This window comes from Phasianus colchicus, chromosome 34 (genome assembly GCF_987193195.1).
Source record: "Phasianus colchicus chromosome 34, bPhaCol1.hap1.1, whole genome shotgun sequence".
In the NCBI taxonomy this organism is placed as follows: domain Eukaryota; kingdom Metazoa; phylum Chordata; class Aves; order Galliformes; family Phasianidae; genus Phasianus; species Phasianus colchicus.
The window spans coordinates 1035808-1049489 of NC_143469.1; the positions used below are offsets into that span (position 1 = coordinate 1035808).

The 13682-nt window shown below is 54.1% G+C and overlaps 1 protein-coding gene across 10 annotated transcripts in view; it reads right to left on the bottom strand.

The window, feature by feature from the left end:
- The window catches only part of WIZ (WIZ zinc finger), a 50356-nt gene that overhangs the window by 6128 nt on the left and 30546 nt on the right, over positions 1-13682 (bottom strand). For 8 of the 10 annotated variants that reach the window (XM_090128743.1, XM_090128737.1, XM_090128739.1 and 5 more), the window contains 3 exons: positions 13211-13570; positions 3850-4029; positions 356-862 (listed from right to left, as the gene is read on the bottom strand). In XM_090128743.1, the coding sequence (XP_089984869.1) occupies positions 356-862; positions 3850-4029; positions 13211-13570 (1047 nt within the window). The remainder of the gene's footprint in view (positions 1-355; positions 863-3849; positions 4030-13210; positions 13571-13682) is intronic. The other 2 variants (XM_090128742.1, XM_090128741.1) reach the window with 1 other exon arrangement.

Here is a 13682-nt window from a genome sequence, read left to right on the forward strand (position 1 = left end):
ACTCTGGTGCCAAGATATGAGAACAAGACCCCAACAGAGCTTAGGGACAAAGAGGGAACAAATGGAAGTGTTTGGCTGTGGCTGAGAGCAGGATTGGAAGGGGACATAAGGACCTCAGAGGGTAGAGAACCAGGTGAAATCACACCAGGGAGGACTTTCCCCTCTGGTTGCTGTGTCCTGGAGCAATAGTGGCCATCAAAACTGCTTCTTCCACACCAAGCTCTCCCCTCAAAGCTCAGAGCTGTAACCTCACCAGGAGTACCCAGGGATTCCTCTCTTCCCCAGCCCCAAAACCTAATGGGAAACATGAACGATTAGGAAAAAAAAAAAAAGAGAAAAAAAGAGAGAGACTCACTCAAATTGAGAGGTCCTTCCTCATCTGCCTGTGGCCACTGCGCCTTTGGGGAGCTCTGCAGAGGGCTCAGGGACAGCTTCGAGCTCTTCTCCTCGGGGTTTTTTGGAGAGGGGGACCCAGAGAGCACGGAGGGCACCTTCTTGAGGATGGGGGATCCGGGCTGCGAGAGGCTCTTGGAGAATCCTGGCGGGGATTTGATGGCTTTGTTGATGGGGCCATCCAGCGAGCGCTCACCGCCTTTGCTGAGCGCGAGCAGCGCGGGACGCGGGGAACCGGCAATGCCGTCCTTGGGAGAGGCAGATTTTTTGCCGAGGGTGGGAGGAGCCATGGGGTGCCCATCGGGTTTGCCCTTCTGCTTCATCAGTTCGTAGAGCAAATCGATGGGGGCCCCGCTGCTCTCCGACTCGGCCACGCCGAGCTGCCGCAGGTGGGAGCGCGCGTGGCTGGAGAGACCTTTGCGGGTTTCAAAGCAGGCGCCGCACACCTCACACGTCGTCAGGTTCTGGGCTGAAATTGGAGGAAAAAGATGAACCGACAGGGAATCAGGATATGGAACAGGAAGCTCATGAGTTTTATGGCCCATCCGTGGAGGTACCCACCCACAGCAGGCTCTGAGGACCCTTCCAACCCAACTCTTGTATCATTCTGTGGTTCTGTGGTCTTCAAGGACCCTTCCAACCCAACCACTCTACCATTCTGAAAAGCACAGAACCACAGAATGATAGAATGGTTGGGTTGGAAGGGTCCTTGAAGACCACAGAACCACAGAATGGTAGATTGGTTGGGTTGGAAGGGTCCTTGAAGACCACAGAACAGTAGAATAGTAGAATGGTTGGGTTGGAAGGGTCCTTGAAGACCACAGAATGGTAGATTGGTTGGGTTGGAAGGGTCCTTGAAGACCACAGAGTGGTAGAATGATTGGGTTGGAAGGGTCCTTGAAGACCACAGAGTGGTAGAATGGGTGGGTTGGAAGGGTCCTTGAAGACCACAGAATGATAGAATGGTTGGGTTGGAAGGGTCCTTGAAGACCACAGAATGGTAGAATGCTTGACCACAGAACCACAAGGACCCTTCCAACCCAACCATTCTACCATTCTGTAGTCTTCAAGGACTCTTCCAATCCAAATGCAACCCATTCTATGATTCTGTGATCTTTCAAGGTCCTTCCAATCCAAACTCAACCCATTCCACGTGATCCTTCAGGCTCCTTCCAAGCCAAGTTCTATCCATTCTACGATTCTGTGATCTTTCAAGACCTTTCCAACCCAGAGATTTCATCCCTCTATCATGCTAATTACAAAAGGGCAAGAGGACTGACTGAGGTGCTCTGCAGAGGACAAGAGTCACGTGTTGATCCCAGCAAGCTCTGGCAACTCAACATTACAATACAGGAGCACAACTCAACCACTCTCTTCTTGAAAATTCAGCAGAAACTCCTGAAAACGTGGATGAGCGCCTGATCCCACCACCGCCCAACACTGGGAACTGTGCTGGGCAGGGCACTCTCCACTTGATTTTGGACAGCTGTCCATCTCCCACCATCCAGCACCATAGCCCTGAGCCTAGGGCACCACATCCTCAGGTTTTTGTGCACCGTATCTCCAGCTTTTTGGGGCAGCATAGCCCTAAGTTTGGGGTACCATGTCCCCAGGTTCTTGGAGCACCACATCCCCAGGTTCTTGGAGCATTGTGGCCCTGAGTTTGGGGCACCACATCTCCAGCTTTTTGAGGCACCACTTCCCCAAGGTTTTTGGGGCACCATGGCCCTGAATCTGGGGCACAACGGGCCTGTGCTATCATGGGCATCACGGTCTGAGTTTCAGGCACAACATTCCTGAGCTTTTGCACTGCAGTTTCCCCAGGCTTTGGGCGTGCACTGCAGCCCCATGTTCAGGGAACAACATCCCTAAGTTGTTCAGGGCACTGCATACCCAAATCTTTAGGGTGCAACGTCCCCAGGCTTTCAGGGGCACAACATCCCTGAGTATTGGGGACACCATCTCCACGCTTTTGGGGTACTGCATCCCTGAGTTTGGGGCACCACAGCCCCATGTTTTGTCACAATGGCCCCATGCCTTCAAGGCAACATGCCCCCACATTTTGAGGACACAGTGTCCCCAGACATTCAGGACACAAAGTCCCAAAGTTCTGGGGGAGTGTGATGTCCCCAGACTTTTGGGGACACCACATTCCTGAGTTTTTGGAGCACAATATCCTCACCTCACATTTGGGGTACAACGTCCTCAAGTTTAAAGTACCTCATTCCTGAGTTTGGGGCACCATGGCCCCAAGTCTTTGTGGCATCAGATCCCCAAGTTTTTGGTGCACAATGACCCCTGGCTTTTAAGGGCACGACACCCCTGAGCTTTTGCAGCATCATATCCCTGGGCTTTCAGGGTCCAACATCTCTGAAATTTTGGGGAACCATGTTCCCAAGTCATCAGGGCAGCACATCACTGAATTTAGGACACAGCATCCCCGGGGCATCGGGACACAGAGTCTCCGAGTTTTTGGGACACTGCATCCCTGAGTCTTTGAGGCACAGCATCCTTGGGTTTTTGGGGCACAACATCCCCAGGTTTTAGGGCATAACATGCTCAGGATTTCAGAGCACAACAACCTTGGGTTTTTGCAGCACAAGTTCCCCAAGTCCTGGAGCACAACATCCTCAGATTTTTGGGGTGCAATGCCCAAGTTTTGGGCACTGCATCTCTGGGTTTTCAGGGCACAACACCCCCAAGTTTGGGACAGTGCATCCTGGGCTTTCAGGGCACATCACCCCCAGGTTTTGGGGCAGTGCATCCCTCGGCTTTCAGGGCACAACACCCCCAAGTTCTGGGGCAGTGCATCCTGGGCTTTCAGGGCACAACACCCCCAAGTTTGGGACAGTGCATCCCTGGGCTTTCGGGGCACAACACCCCCAAGTTTTGGGGCAGTGCATCCCTGGGCTTGCAGGGCATGACACTCCCAAGTTCTGGGGGACTGCATCCCTGGACTTTCAGGGCACAACACCCCCAAGTTTTGGGGCAGTGCATCCCTGGGCTTTCAGAGCACAACACCCCCAAGTTTTGGGGCAGTGCATCCCTGGGCTTTCAGGGCACAACACCCCCAAGTTTTGGGCAGTGCATCCCTGGGCTTTCAGAGCACAACACCCCCAAGTTTTGGGGCAGTGCATCCCTGGGCTTTCAGGGCACAACACCCCCAAGTTTTGGGCAGTTCATCCCTGGGCTTTCAGAGCACGACGCCCCCAAGTTTTGGGGCAGTGCATCCTGGGCTTTCAGGGCACAACACCCCCAAGTTTTCAGGGGGCACAACACCCGCAGCATGGTCATGACACCTCTCACCAGGCTCCACCAAGCACTGCTTGGTTCCCAGTGACCCACAGAACCCACAGCTCCCAAGAGCTGACGAGCACACGCAGAGCACAGCTCCATCCTAGCTCCAGCAACACCTCCTTGCTCTTCCCCTCAGGGCGAAGTGCTGCCAGTACTCACTTTTGGGGTCGTGTGGATCTGCTTTGCTGCCGGGCGGCTCGGCGCACAGCTTGGTCCCTATGCGGGCGGGCGGCTCCGACTGCCCCGGGGCTGAGCTCTTCTTGGGCAGCGGTGGCGGTGGGGGAGGCGGGGGTGAACCCACCTCCATGGCCACCACCTCCTCCTCCTCTGGGGCCAGAACTGCCGAGAGAAGAACAATCATCAGCCCCAAACTACCCCCCTGACGATATTTTGGAATGAAAAAGGGCCTTTTCTTCATTTCCAATCCTTGTGCGAGAGGGGAAAAAGGGCATTTTCCCGATTTCTAATCCCTCTGTGGGAGAGGAAAAGAGATATTTTCCCCTATTTCCAACCCCTCAGTAAGATGTGGGAGGGGAAAAGGGTTTTTTCCGTATTTCCAGTCCCTCTGTGTGAAGGGAAAGGAGGTTTTTCCCTACTGAAACCCCTCTGTAAGGTGTGTGGAAGAACACAGAGCTCTGCGGGGGGACGGTGACAGCTCCAGGGGGTGGCTCTGGCTCTGCTATGGAGCCCAACCTAGGGTGGTGCCTGGGGACACTGCAGGGCAGACACGGCACTGCTGTGGGACAGCTCAGGAGCCCAACCCAGGGGTGGTGCCTGGGCACACTGCGGAGCAGGGGTGTGGGGATCCAACCCAGGGGTGGGGCCTGGGGCAGCTGCGAGGCAGACCTGGGACAACTGTGGGGCCAAAGCCAAGGGTGGGGCCTGGGACCAACGTGGGGCAGATCTGGGGCTGCTGGGGGGCCTAACCCGAGGGTGGGGTCTGGGGGCTGCCTGGGGTGGTTTTAGGGCTGCTATGGGGCGGATTTAGGGCTGCTATGGGGCCGCTGCAGGGCTCAACCTCAGAGAAGACCTGGGGCTGCGGGGGGGCCTAACCCGGGCCCGCAGTCGGGCGGCTCTGGGGCCAGATCTGGGGCTGCTGTAGGGCCCAACCCGAGGGTGGGGTCTGGGGGCCGCCTGGGGACCACAGCGGGGTGGCTTTAAGGCTGCTATGGGGTGGCTTCGGAGCTGCTATGGGGCGGCTTCAGGGCTCAACCTCGGAGCAGAGCCTGGGGCGGCCGTGGGGCCTAACCCAGGGTGGGGCCTGGGGGCCGCTGCGGGGCGGCTGTGGGGCTCCAACCCTGGGTTGGTCCCCGGGGTCGCCGTGGGGCAGCGGCGGCTCCGTGTGACGGCCGGGAGGAGCCGCGGCCCTCCTTTGTCCTCACCCCACAGCGCGGCGCGGCGCCGGGAATGGCAGCGCGCTCCCTCAGCCCCGGACCGGGCCCCGCGGTGGGGCCGAGAGCGACGGGGAGAAGAAGGCGGCGGAGCCGGGGGGAGGGGCCGCTCACCGGGCTCGGGGGTCGCCTCGGGCCCGGTCTCGCCGTCCCCACCCCGGTCCCGGTCTCGAGGCCGCGGGACCGCCGCCGCTTTTGTCACTTTGGGCGGCGAGGAGGTGGAGGCCGCCATCTTGGAGCGGCGCGCGGGGCGGCCCCGGGCAGCGCCAATCGAGCGCCGAGCGGCGGAGCCGCAATCCGGGATCGGCGCTGAAGGAGCGCAGGGAGGCGGTGGGAGAGCCGAGAAATCGAGCGGGGAACCGGGGGTAGGGGGGAGGGAGGGGGAGGGGAATGGATGGTGTGGAGGGGAGGGGGGGGAAGGGAGGGGGTGGTGGGGAAGGGGAGGCTTTGGTGGGGTAGGGAGGGGATGGTGGGGAAGGAAGGGGGGAGAAAGAACGGGGGGGAAGGGATGGTGGGGAAGGGAAGGGGACGGTGGGGAAGGGAAGTGGAGGGGACGTTGGTGGGGTGGGGAGGGGTGGAAAGGAATGGTGGGGAAAGGAAGGGACAGGGACAGGATGGTGGTGAGGTGGGGAGGGGTGGGGAGAAGTGGGGAGGGGAAAGGAGGGAATGGTGGTGGGGGATGGAGGGGAGGGGAAAGGAAGGAATGGTGGAGGGGAAGGGGAGGAGTTGGTGGGGGTGGTGGGGAGGAGGTGGTGTTGGGGGATGGCAGAGGAGGGGTGGCAGGGAGGGAATGGTGGTGGGGAGGGGAAGGGGGTGTGAGCTCCCCATAGTGGGGAGTCTTGGTTGGTGGGAGTAGACTCATAGAAGAACAGTGCCAATGGATGGGGAGAGCAAGTGGGGAGATGGACCCCAATAGATGGGGAGAGCCACGGAGGGAAGAGGGACAATGGATGGAGGGGGACCTCCGTGGATAGGAAGAGGCAAGAGAGGGGGATGGGGATGGGGGAGAGCAATCGATGGGGGCCCAATGCATGGGAAGGGGACCTCTACTCCTGGATGGGGAGAGCAACAGAAGGGGGAGGAACCGCAATGGATGGGGAGAACCATAGGGGGGACCCCAACGGATGGTGGGAGAACCTCAGTGGATAGGGAAAGCCACAGAGTGGAGGAAGGACCCAAAGGAAATGATGGGAGATCCCAATGGATGGGAATCCCATGGATGGGAGGGGAAAGGGGAGACATGGAAGGGATGGGAACCCCCATTGGAGGAGAGTCCTCAGTGGATGGACAGCCCCCAGTGAAGACCCAATAGATGGGGAGACCTCTAGAGAGAGTGGAGACCCAATGAAGGGGAGAAACCCAATGCAGGGGAGTCCCATAGAATGGTGGGGGAGGGGGGACATGGAAAGGATGGTAACCCTGAATGGATGAGCATCCCATAATGGAGGGGCAGCCCCACAGATGACTATGTAGGGAGGGGAGCCCCATGGATGGGATAGCCCTATGGAAGCACAGACCCAAATGGAAGAGAGAATCCCACAGAAGACCCACAGAAGGGGAAGGCAGCTCCAGGGGAAGGGATGGGAGACCCCAATGGATGGGAGACCCACAGAGGGCAGAGAAGCCCCTAATGATGGGACAGTCCCCAGTGGATGGAACAAGAGAGCCCCATGAATGGGCAGAACCATGGATGGGAGCCCTGCTCAGTGACTCCAAGGTCCACCCCACCACAGCTCAGTCCCCCACCCAAACCCTTGGGCCTGGACAGGGTATCACAGCCCCCACATCCAGAACAAGGCCCAGGCTCTGTGTCCCCTCAAAACTCCACATGTAAGGCCCCAGCTGGTTTCCACTGGAGACACTAATAAAAAGCAAAAGGAGCACTTTGCTGTCCCCACATGCCATCCCCTGAGGCACTGTCCGTGCTCCACGACACCCATGGTACAAAGAATGCACCAACACAGACTCAAATCTTCACGGAATGGGCAATAAAATCTCCCTGAAAATACAGCTGCTCTCACAAGAATAACTGATCCCAAAACCAGAGCAACACCACTGCCACAACCACCACCAAGAACCTCAGGTTTTAGGCAACAACCACAACACCACTACAGCGGGTGGTGGGAGAAGGGAGCCATGGCCACACGCTGCCTGATGCTAAGCTATGAAACAAAATCTATCTAGGTTAAAGCTGGTTACGGAGCCCAAAAGATGCTTTTGCCACTGATGGGGCCATGCAACTCAACAACAGCCAACAGCATGCAATCCAACCGAACACCAAGCCCCTACCAACATCCAACACACACCCCTACAGCCAAACCCTACTCAATCCCAAGGCTCTGCACCCAATGTCAAACACAAATCCAATGCAAAACCCCCAAACCCAGTGCAAAACTTCCAAATCCAATTCCAAACCCTGATGCTCATTGCCAAGCTCTATGGCCAATGCAGAACTCCACGCAATGCCAACCCCTATGGTTAACACTGACTCCCTGCAGCCAACACAAAACCCTATGGCCAGCACAAAACCCTACCCAATGTCAACTTCTATGGCCAACACAAAACCCTACCCTACGTCAGCCCCCTACAGCCAACACTGACCCCCTGTGGCCAATGCAAAACTCCACCACCAACTCAAACCCCCACCCAAGAAGAGGCAGTGGGAGAGGAGAGCACTCAGAACTAAAAGAAAACCAGACCTATCCTGGACATCCAATTTTCACCCAAACACAGTGAAGTTTTTAGAGATTCAAATTCTTACTGAAGTGAAACATCCCAACAACAAATTCTCAACATGGCGCACGCAGAATATCGGAGAGAAATCTTGTCACAACAGCCAACATCCTGGATAACTCCACACACCTGCCCAAAAAGCTCCCTTTGGAGAACTCCTGGCCCCACTCAGGGCCACCCAAAACCCAGACCCTATGTCTGAGAGCAGTGTCCAAGCATCCCGTGAGCTCGGGGCTGTGGCCACTGCTCCAGGAGCCTGGTCCATGCCCACCACCTTCTGCTGAAGAACCTTTTCCTAGTATCTAACAGCATTCCCTGACAAAGCTCTGTGCTGCTCCCTCGAGCCACCAGAGAGCAGAGAGGTGCTGAGATCCAAGAAGATGACATCACCTGGATTCCTTTGGTCAGCGAGGTGGGTAACCTTGTCATAAAGGAAATTAAGTTCGTTAAGCAGGACTTGCCCCTTATGAACCCGTGTTGCTGTGATCAATTACTGTTGGCTTTCAACTCCTGGAACAATTTCTATAATTTTTACAGGCACTGAAGTGAGACTAACAGCCCTATAATTACCCGGGGCTTCTCTCTTGCCCTTCTTGGCTCCAGATTCCCAAGACCATTAAACAAAATGATAATAATTGACAGAGGTCTCATGATGACATCAGCCAACTCTTTGAGCACCTTGAGATGGACCCCATGGGCTCTTCCATGCTTCATCCTACGGTGCAAGGAAATGATGAGGGGCACGGAGAGCGCAATCGCTGTTCTGCTAATCGGCTCCATGTGGGACAGGGAAGAAAGAATCATTTTTTTGCCGGCCAGCCAGGCACACAGAGCTCTGCCAAGAGGCTTGGCCAGCTCTGCGTTGTGCTTTCCATCTCGCCGATGGTTTCCAACACGGTGCTTCCCTTCGTTGGCTCTGCTACCAACCCACTCATGCCAACTGCCCTTCCTTTTGGCGATCCGCATTGGGTTCAGACGGGTTTAACCACGGGGTGGAACTGCTCTCCTTGGCTTGGAGGGAAGCAGAGCTGGAAAAACGCATGGGGAAGGAAGACCTCGAGGTATCGCTCACTGAAATTTAATGGGATGAGAAATGCAAGAAATAAGTGATGTGCCTATGTCCTAGAACGCAAGAAATACGTGACGTTCCAATGCTTGGCTGAGATGGGGATGTCATGCGGTATTTGAGGCTCAGAGCTCCCCCAGCATCAAGCCTCCTTCCTTCCAGCTATCCCAAAAAATGTTTTCCCCAAAGCATTAAGAAAGAAACTGATTTCCTACTATCGCTGCCACCACCAAAAGGTGGAAGGGGTTACTGCCACCTTGGAGCGCTGCCCCCAGGGAGCGTCACCCCAAAATTCCTGCATGGAAAGACCTGCATGAAGGTGCCATCTCCTGTGGCCGTAGCTCAGCTCATCTGAAAATAGGGCAGGAGGAGAAGTGAGAGGCCAACAAGAGCTCTGCAATGAGCTGGAAGTCAAGAAAAGAATGAAAGACTGCGGAAAGTAGGTCAGGAGAGCAGCACAAGGAGGGTCCTCGGGGCACAGAGGAGGGGGTGTCACCTCCACCCTACACAAATTCAATAGGACACAGCCCCGAGCTTTGTGACCTGGCTCTGTAGGCAGCCTTGATGGGGTCAGGTGCCTCCAAAGGGTTTCTGACATCCATTCTTCAGCAGCAAACACGGGATGAGCCTCACGGATGGAAGGAAAGACACAAGATCCCATCTACAAAGCTCCAGTGTTTTGATTTTGATTCCTTTTCTTCTCCTTTGCAGGAGGGGGGCAGCCACAGTCAGAGAAAGCAAAGCTCAGAATGGAAATCAGAGCTGTGCTGAAAAAAAATTGGCATTGAATGTCCACTTCCAGCTCCAACTGTGCTGGGGAAGAGGTCACCACTGGAGGCCTTTCTTCTGGGGCAGGGGCTGTCAGTGAGAGCCTTTTTTTGGCACTCCAGCCCAGTGCCATCCAGGTCAGGGTTGGGTCAATTGTGTGGAAGACAAGGAAGGGCAATGCCACTCCATGAAGAGAAAGGGAAAAAATCCAAGACATCAGCAGACAAAATTAAATTAGGGGGAAAGTGCTGGAAAAAGAGCTGGAAGGAATAAAAACCCCAAATCCAACTGTGCTCCAGATGGGAGTCAGAGACATGGGAGAGCTGTGTAGAGGATGGGCTCAGAGATTTCAGTAAAAAGGCAACAAACCTTCAAGTAGAATTCTGTATGAGAATGTATACAGAATAGAATTTAAAAAATAAACATAACAAATGCAGAAATGGAGGATAAGGACAAAGCCACAGTTGGAAGCTGAACACGGTGAAGCAAAGCGATAGGCAAAGTGAGACAAAGGGAATTGTTTGGGTTTGGTGGGAAATAACCCCAAAGACTTCCGGCCTGGTCACTGTGGTTCCCATCATTTGGAATAATTCGGTATGTTCTGTATGTTAGAGAAATGTTTTTTTAAGAATTAATTTCTCTAAATATCCGGAAAGAAGCTGTAAGGTACTTGAAACTAGAAATACTCTCAATTGGAAGGGATCATAATGTCCAGCTCCTGGTCTCACAGTACTGGACTGCCTAATTTTGGTTATAAGCTATGTTTTAGGGTTCTTTGAAGAGCTTTTTGGGCAAGCCAAGAGTCAACCAAGAGTTAAACCATCAGAGCATCATCCAAAGGCTTCCTGAACACCAACAACCCAATCGTGCACCCAGTGCGTTATGTGTATACCCAGCTTTATGCTGGATATTTTGTCCAGAAATTCTCCATATTAGCCAAAATTCATTTAAAACAAACAAACAAGCAAACAAAAAATATACCTCCACTGTCTTCTACTTGTCCCCCAGTTGGGTGACCTTCAAGAGGACATGTAGGACCTGGCTGTCCCTCCATGGGTGTTGGATACGACCAACGATTGCATTTGTTTCAGCCATCACATGACATACTTATCCAGCTCTGTGCTGCATGCTTTGTCCAGAAAGCCTCAATATTTGCCAAAAATCATTAAAACCCATTTCTATCACCTTCCCTTCACCCCCCAGATGGGTGACTTTCAAGGGGATGGCTGTCCCTTCATGCATGTTGGCTGTGACCGATGACCATGTTGTCTTGCAAGTGTTTTTTTTTCTTCAATAACACACAGAATAATCTTCTCCATAATTTTGCTGGGCACCGAAGTGAGACTGACAGCTCCATAACTACTGGGGCTTCCCTCTTTGCCCTTCTTAGAAATTGGAAGAGCAATAACCTGTGCCCACCCGCAACGCGCTCTGTGCTCAGAGATGCACAGAAAGCCATTGGCAGCCAAAATGCTGGGAAACAAGCAAACAGATCTGCAGCCCCAAACCCGCTCCCTAAAGGCTGCACCAACAGAAACAAAGCATTGCAATGAGGAACCCCCTAGTGCCATCTAAATGGGGTTTCATTCCATTTAGAGAAGGAGGAGACGAGCAAGGGAAGGAAGGAGCAGCCCCATTTTGGAATCCCCACCAGCAAGGATGTAGGATCAGTTCCCTGATGCTGTACCATTCAACCAACCTTCCTGCTAAGAGCTCTGTGTTACACCAAGATCCAAGAAGAGAACACCAAGTCAGCTTTTGCAGAGCTGGTCTGGGCTTTTAGCAGCGCCTGATGCCCCTTGCGATGCAGGCAGAGACCTTCCAGAAGCTCACTACAACTTGCTCCCAGCCTAAATCTTGTTAACAGTGTCTAAAACCTTCTGCAAACGATGGAATTGGCATAAAACATGAGCTGAGAGCATCGGGGAGCAGTGGGAGAGGTTGCTGAGATCCACGCCACTGGCTGGAGCTCTCAGCACTCCGACATCTCCCAAGCAATTCAAGCAAACCCATGGATTCCTAAAACAATCACCAGGTCCCCCATTACAGATCAAGTACCCCATGCCCCCGACCCCTTCAGCCTAGCCTCCACATGTCCCCAACCTCAACCCAACAATTGTTTGCTCAGCTGCCTTGCAAGAGTCCAATCAATACCGCGCAGTCCAACGACACCACGGGACCATCGCACGCACAACCCTGGAGCGGGGAGCAGCACTTCTCTTCCCCTCTCCCTTTTTTTGTGAGGTTTGTCACCTTTTTGGTGAGCTGGCTTTGGGTTCCGGCCCACTGCCATTCTGCAACCTGAGATGGAGCTGTGATGGAGTTCCCAACATCACACAACAAAAAGCTGAGCACTGTTGGCCAAACCCATAGGCAAAATCCTAGTTCAACACACGTCTCTTTTCTCAAGACAAATCCCTTTTTTTTTTTTCCCCTTAAATTTAATACTGGGGACATCTGATACTAGTTCACTACATTCAGAACTGCTTTAACCTCCCCCTCATGAGCAGGAGGTGGCTGAGCTCCTTCACTGTGACACCTCTCAACACTCATCCCTACTACACTCTGAGCTTTTAAGCACTATCCACAATGCCCATAAATTTTGGGCACTGTCCACCTAGAAATTTCTGAATGGTTGTCCCAGACAGTAGGAGCAGCCAGCCACCAGCAGCAGGAACCCCGTTGAGCTCTCTCCTTAGCATCAGCCCCTGCCCTGGGCTTGGAGCTCTTCGTCTTCCAGCTCTTTCAAGCCAAGAATTAAGAGCTGGCATTGGCTGTGCTCATCTGCATTCATTATGGAGAGCAGGGATTACAGGCTTTATGATATTTCAATTAAAGACAGATGGATTCCTGCAGCGAGAACCTCACGCAGGATCATGCTGAGCACAGATTCTACAAGAAGGACTTCAAAAAGGTGATGGAGCACCCAATATCACTTTCTCACAGTGTGCGAGCAAGTTTTCAGCCTTTGGGAGAACGCTGCTGTTGCAAAAGCCAAGTCAGCTTTTGGGGGGAAGTTTGAAAGCTTTCTGGGAAGGCCATTGCTCTAAACCCAGTGCTGCTCTGTGAGCACTTTGGGGGCTCTGCTGATGGAAGGGCCTCACTAAGACCCAAAGGTCAAACCTCCAATTCCCCTTGGGAAAACAACACCTAGAAAAAAATGAGCAGCCAAGGGGTGAACACAGCGCCTTCTACACGGGTAAAGAGCAGGGTGGCCACACTCAGCCCCAACACCCAACACACACTTCTCTGTCCCAAATATCCCAATGCACACTCCTCTGCCTCAAAGACCCCAGTGTGCATTCTGAGTGTATGAGTTTTGCTGACAGAAATCATCTTCCTAAGCACAGCCGCCACCCAAGCAGGAGGCAATCCCTCCATCCACAGCTTGAGATATTCCATCACCACACCTTCACCTGCCCCAAACAGGGCTCAGACTTCACCCAGCACAACGACAATGACAAAGACACACAAATCGACACCAGGTTTCCGTCAAGCAATCCACCCCCTGCACCAAGGATCAAGAGAAGTTGCCAGCAAAAAGGTTTGTGGCTTCACTCACCGTCTCTGTAGGACTGCAAAGACTCATCTCCCCAGGATGGGGGGAATGGGGACAGAGGAGAGCGTGGAATGCTGCACTCGGAGATGGGGGTCATGCTCTTGCGGGGCACGAAGCCGTGCGGCTCTCGGCCCGGGGATGAGGGCTCCGCTCCCACCGCCGCCTGCAGCATGGGGTACTCCGCCGAGTTGGCCAACAGCTCCTTGAGGATGTTGATGGGCGAGATGGTGAGCTCCCAGTTGGTAATACCAAAGTCTCTCAGGTGGGCCCTAGCGTGGCTGGAGAGCCCGGCACGCGTGTCGAAGCCGGCCCCGCAGAACTCGCATCGCATCAGGCTGAACGTGCTCGGGTCAAAGTTTGCAACTGAGGAAAGAAGGACAGAGTCAGTAGGTAAAAGTTTGGATCAAGCCTTTGGGAGGGGGTTGTTAGACCCAAAAGAGCCATGAGATGCACCATAGCCATCAAGGCTGGCCGT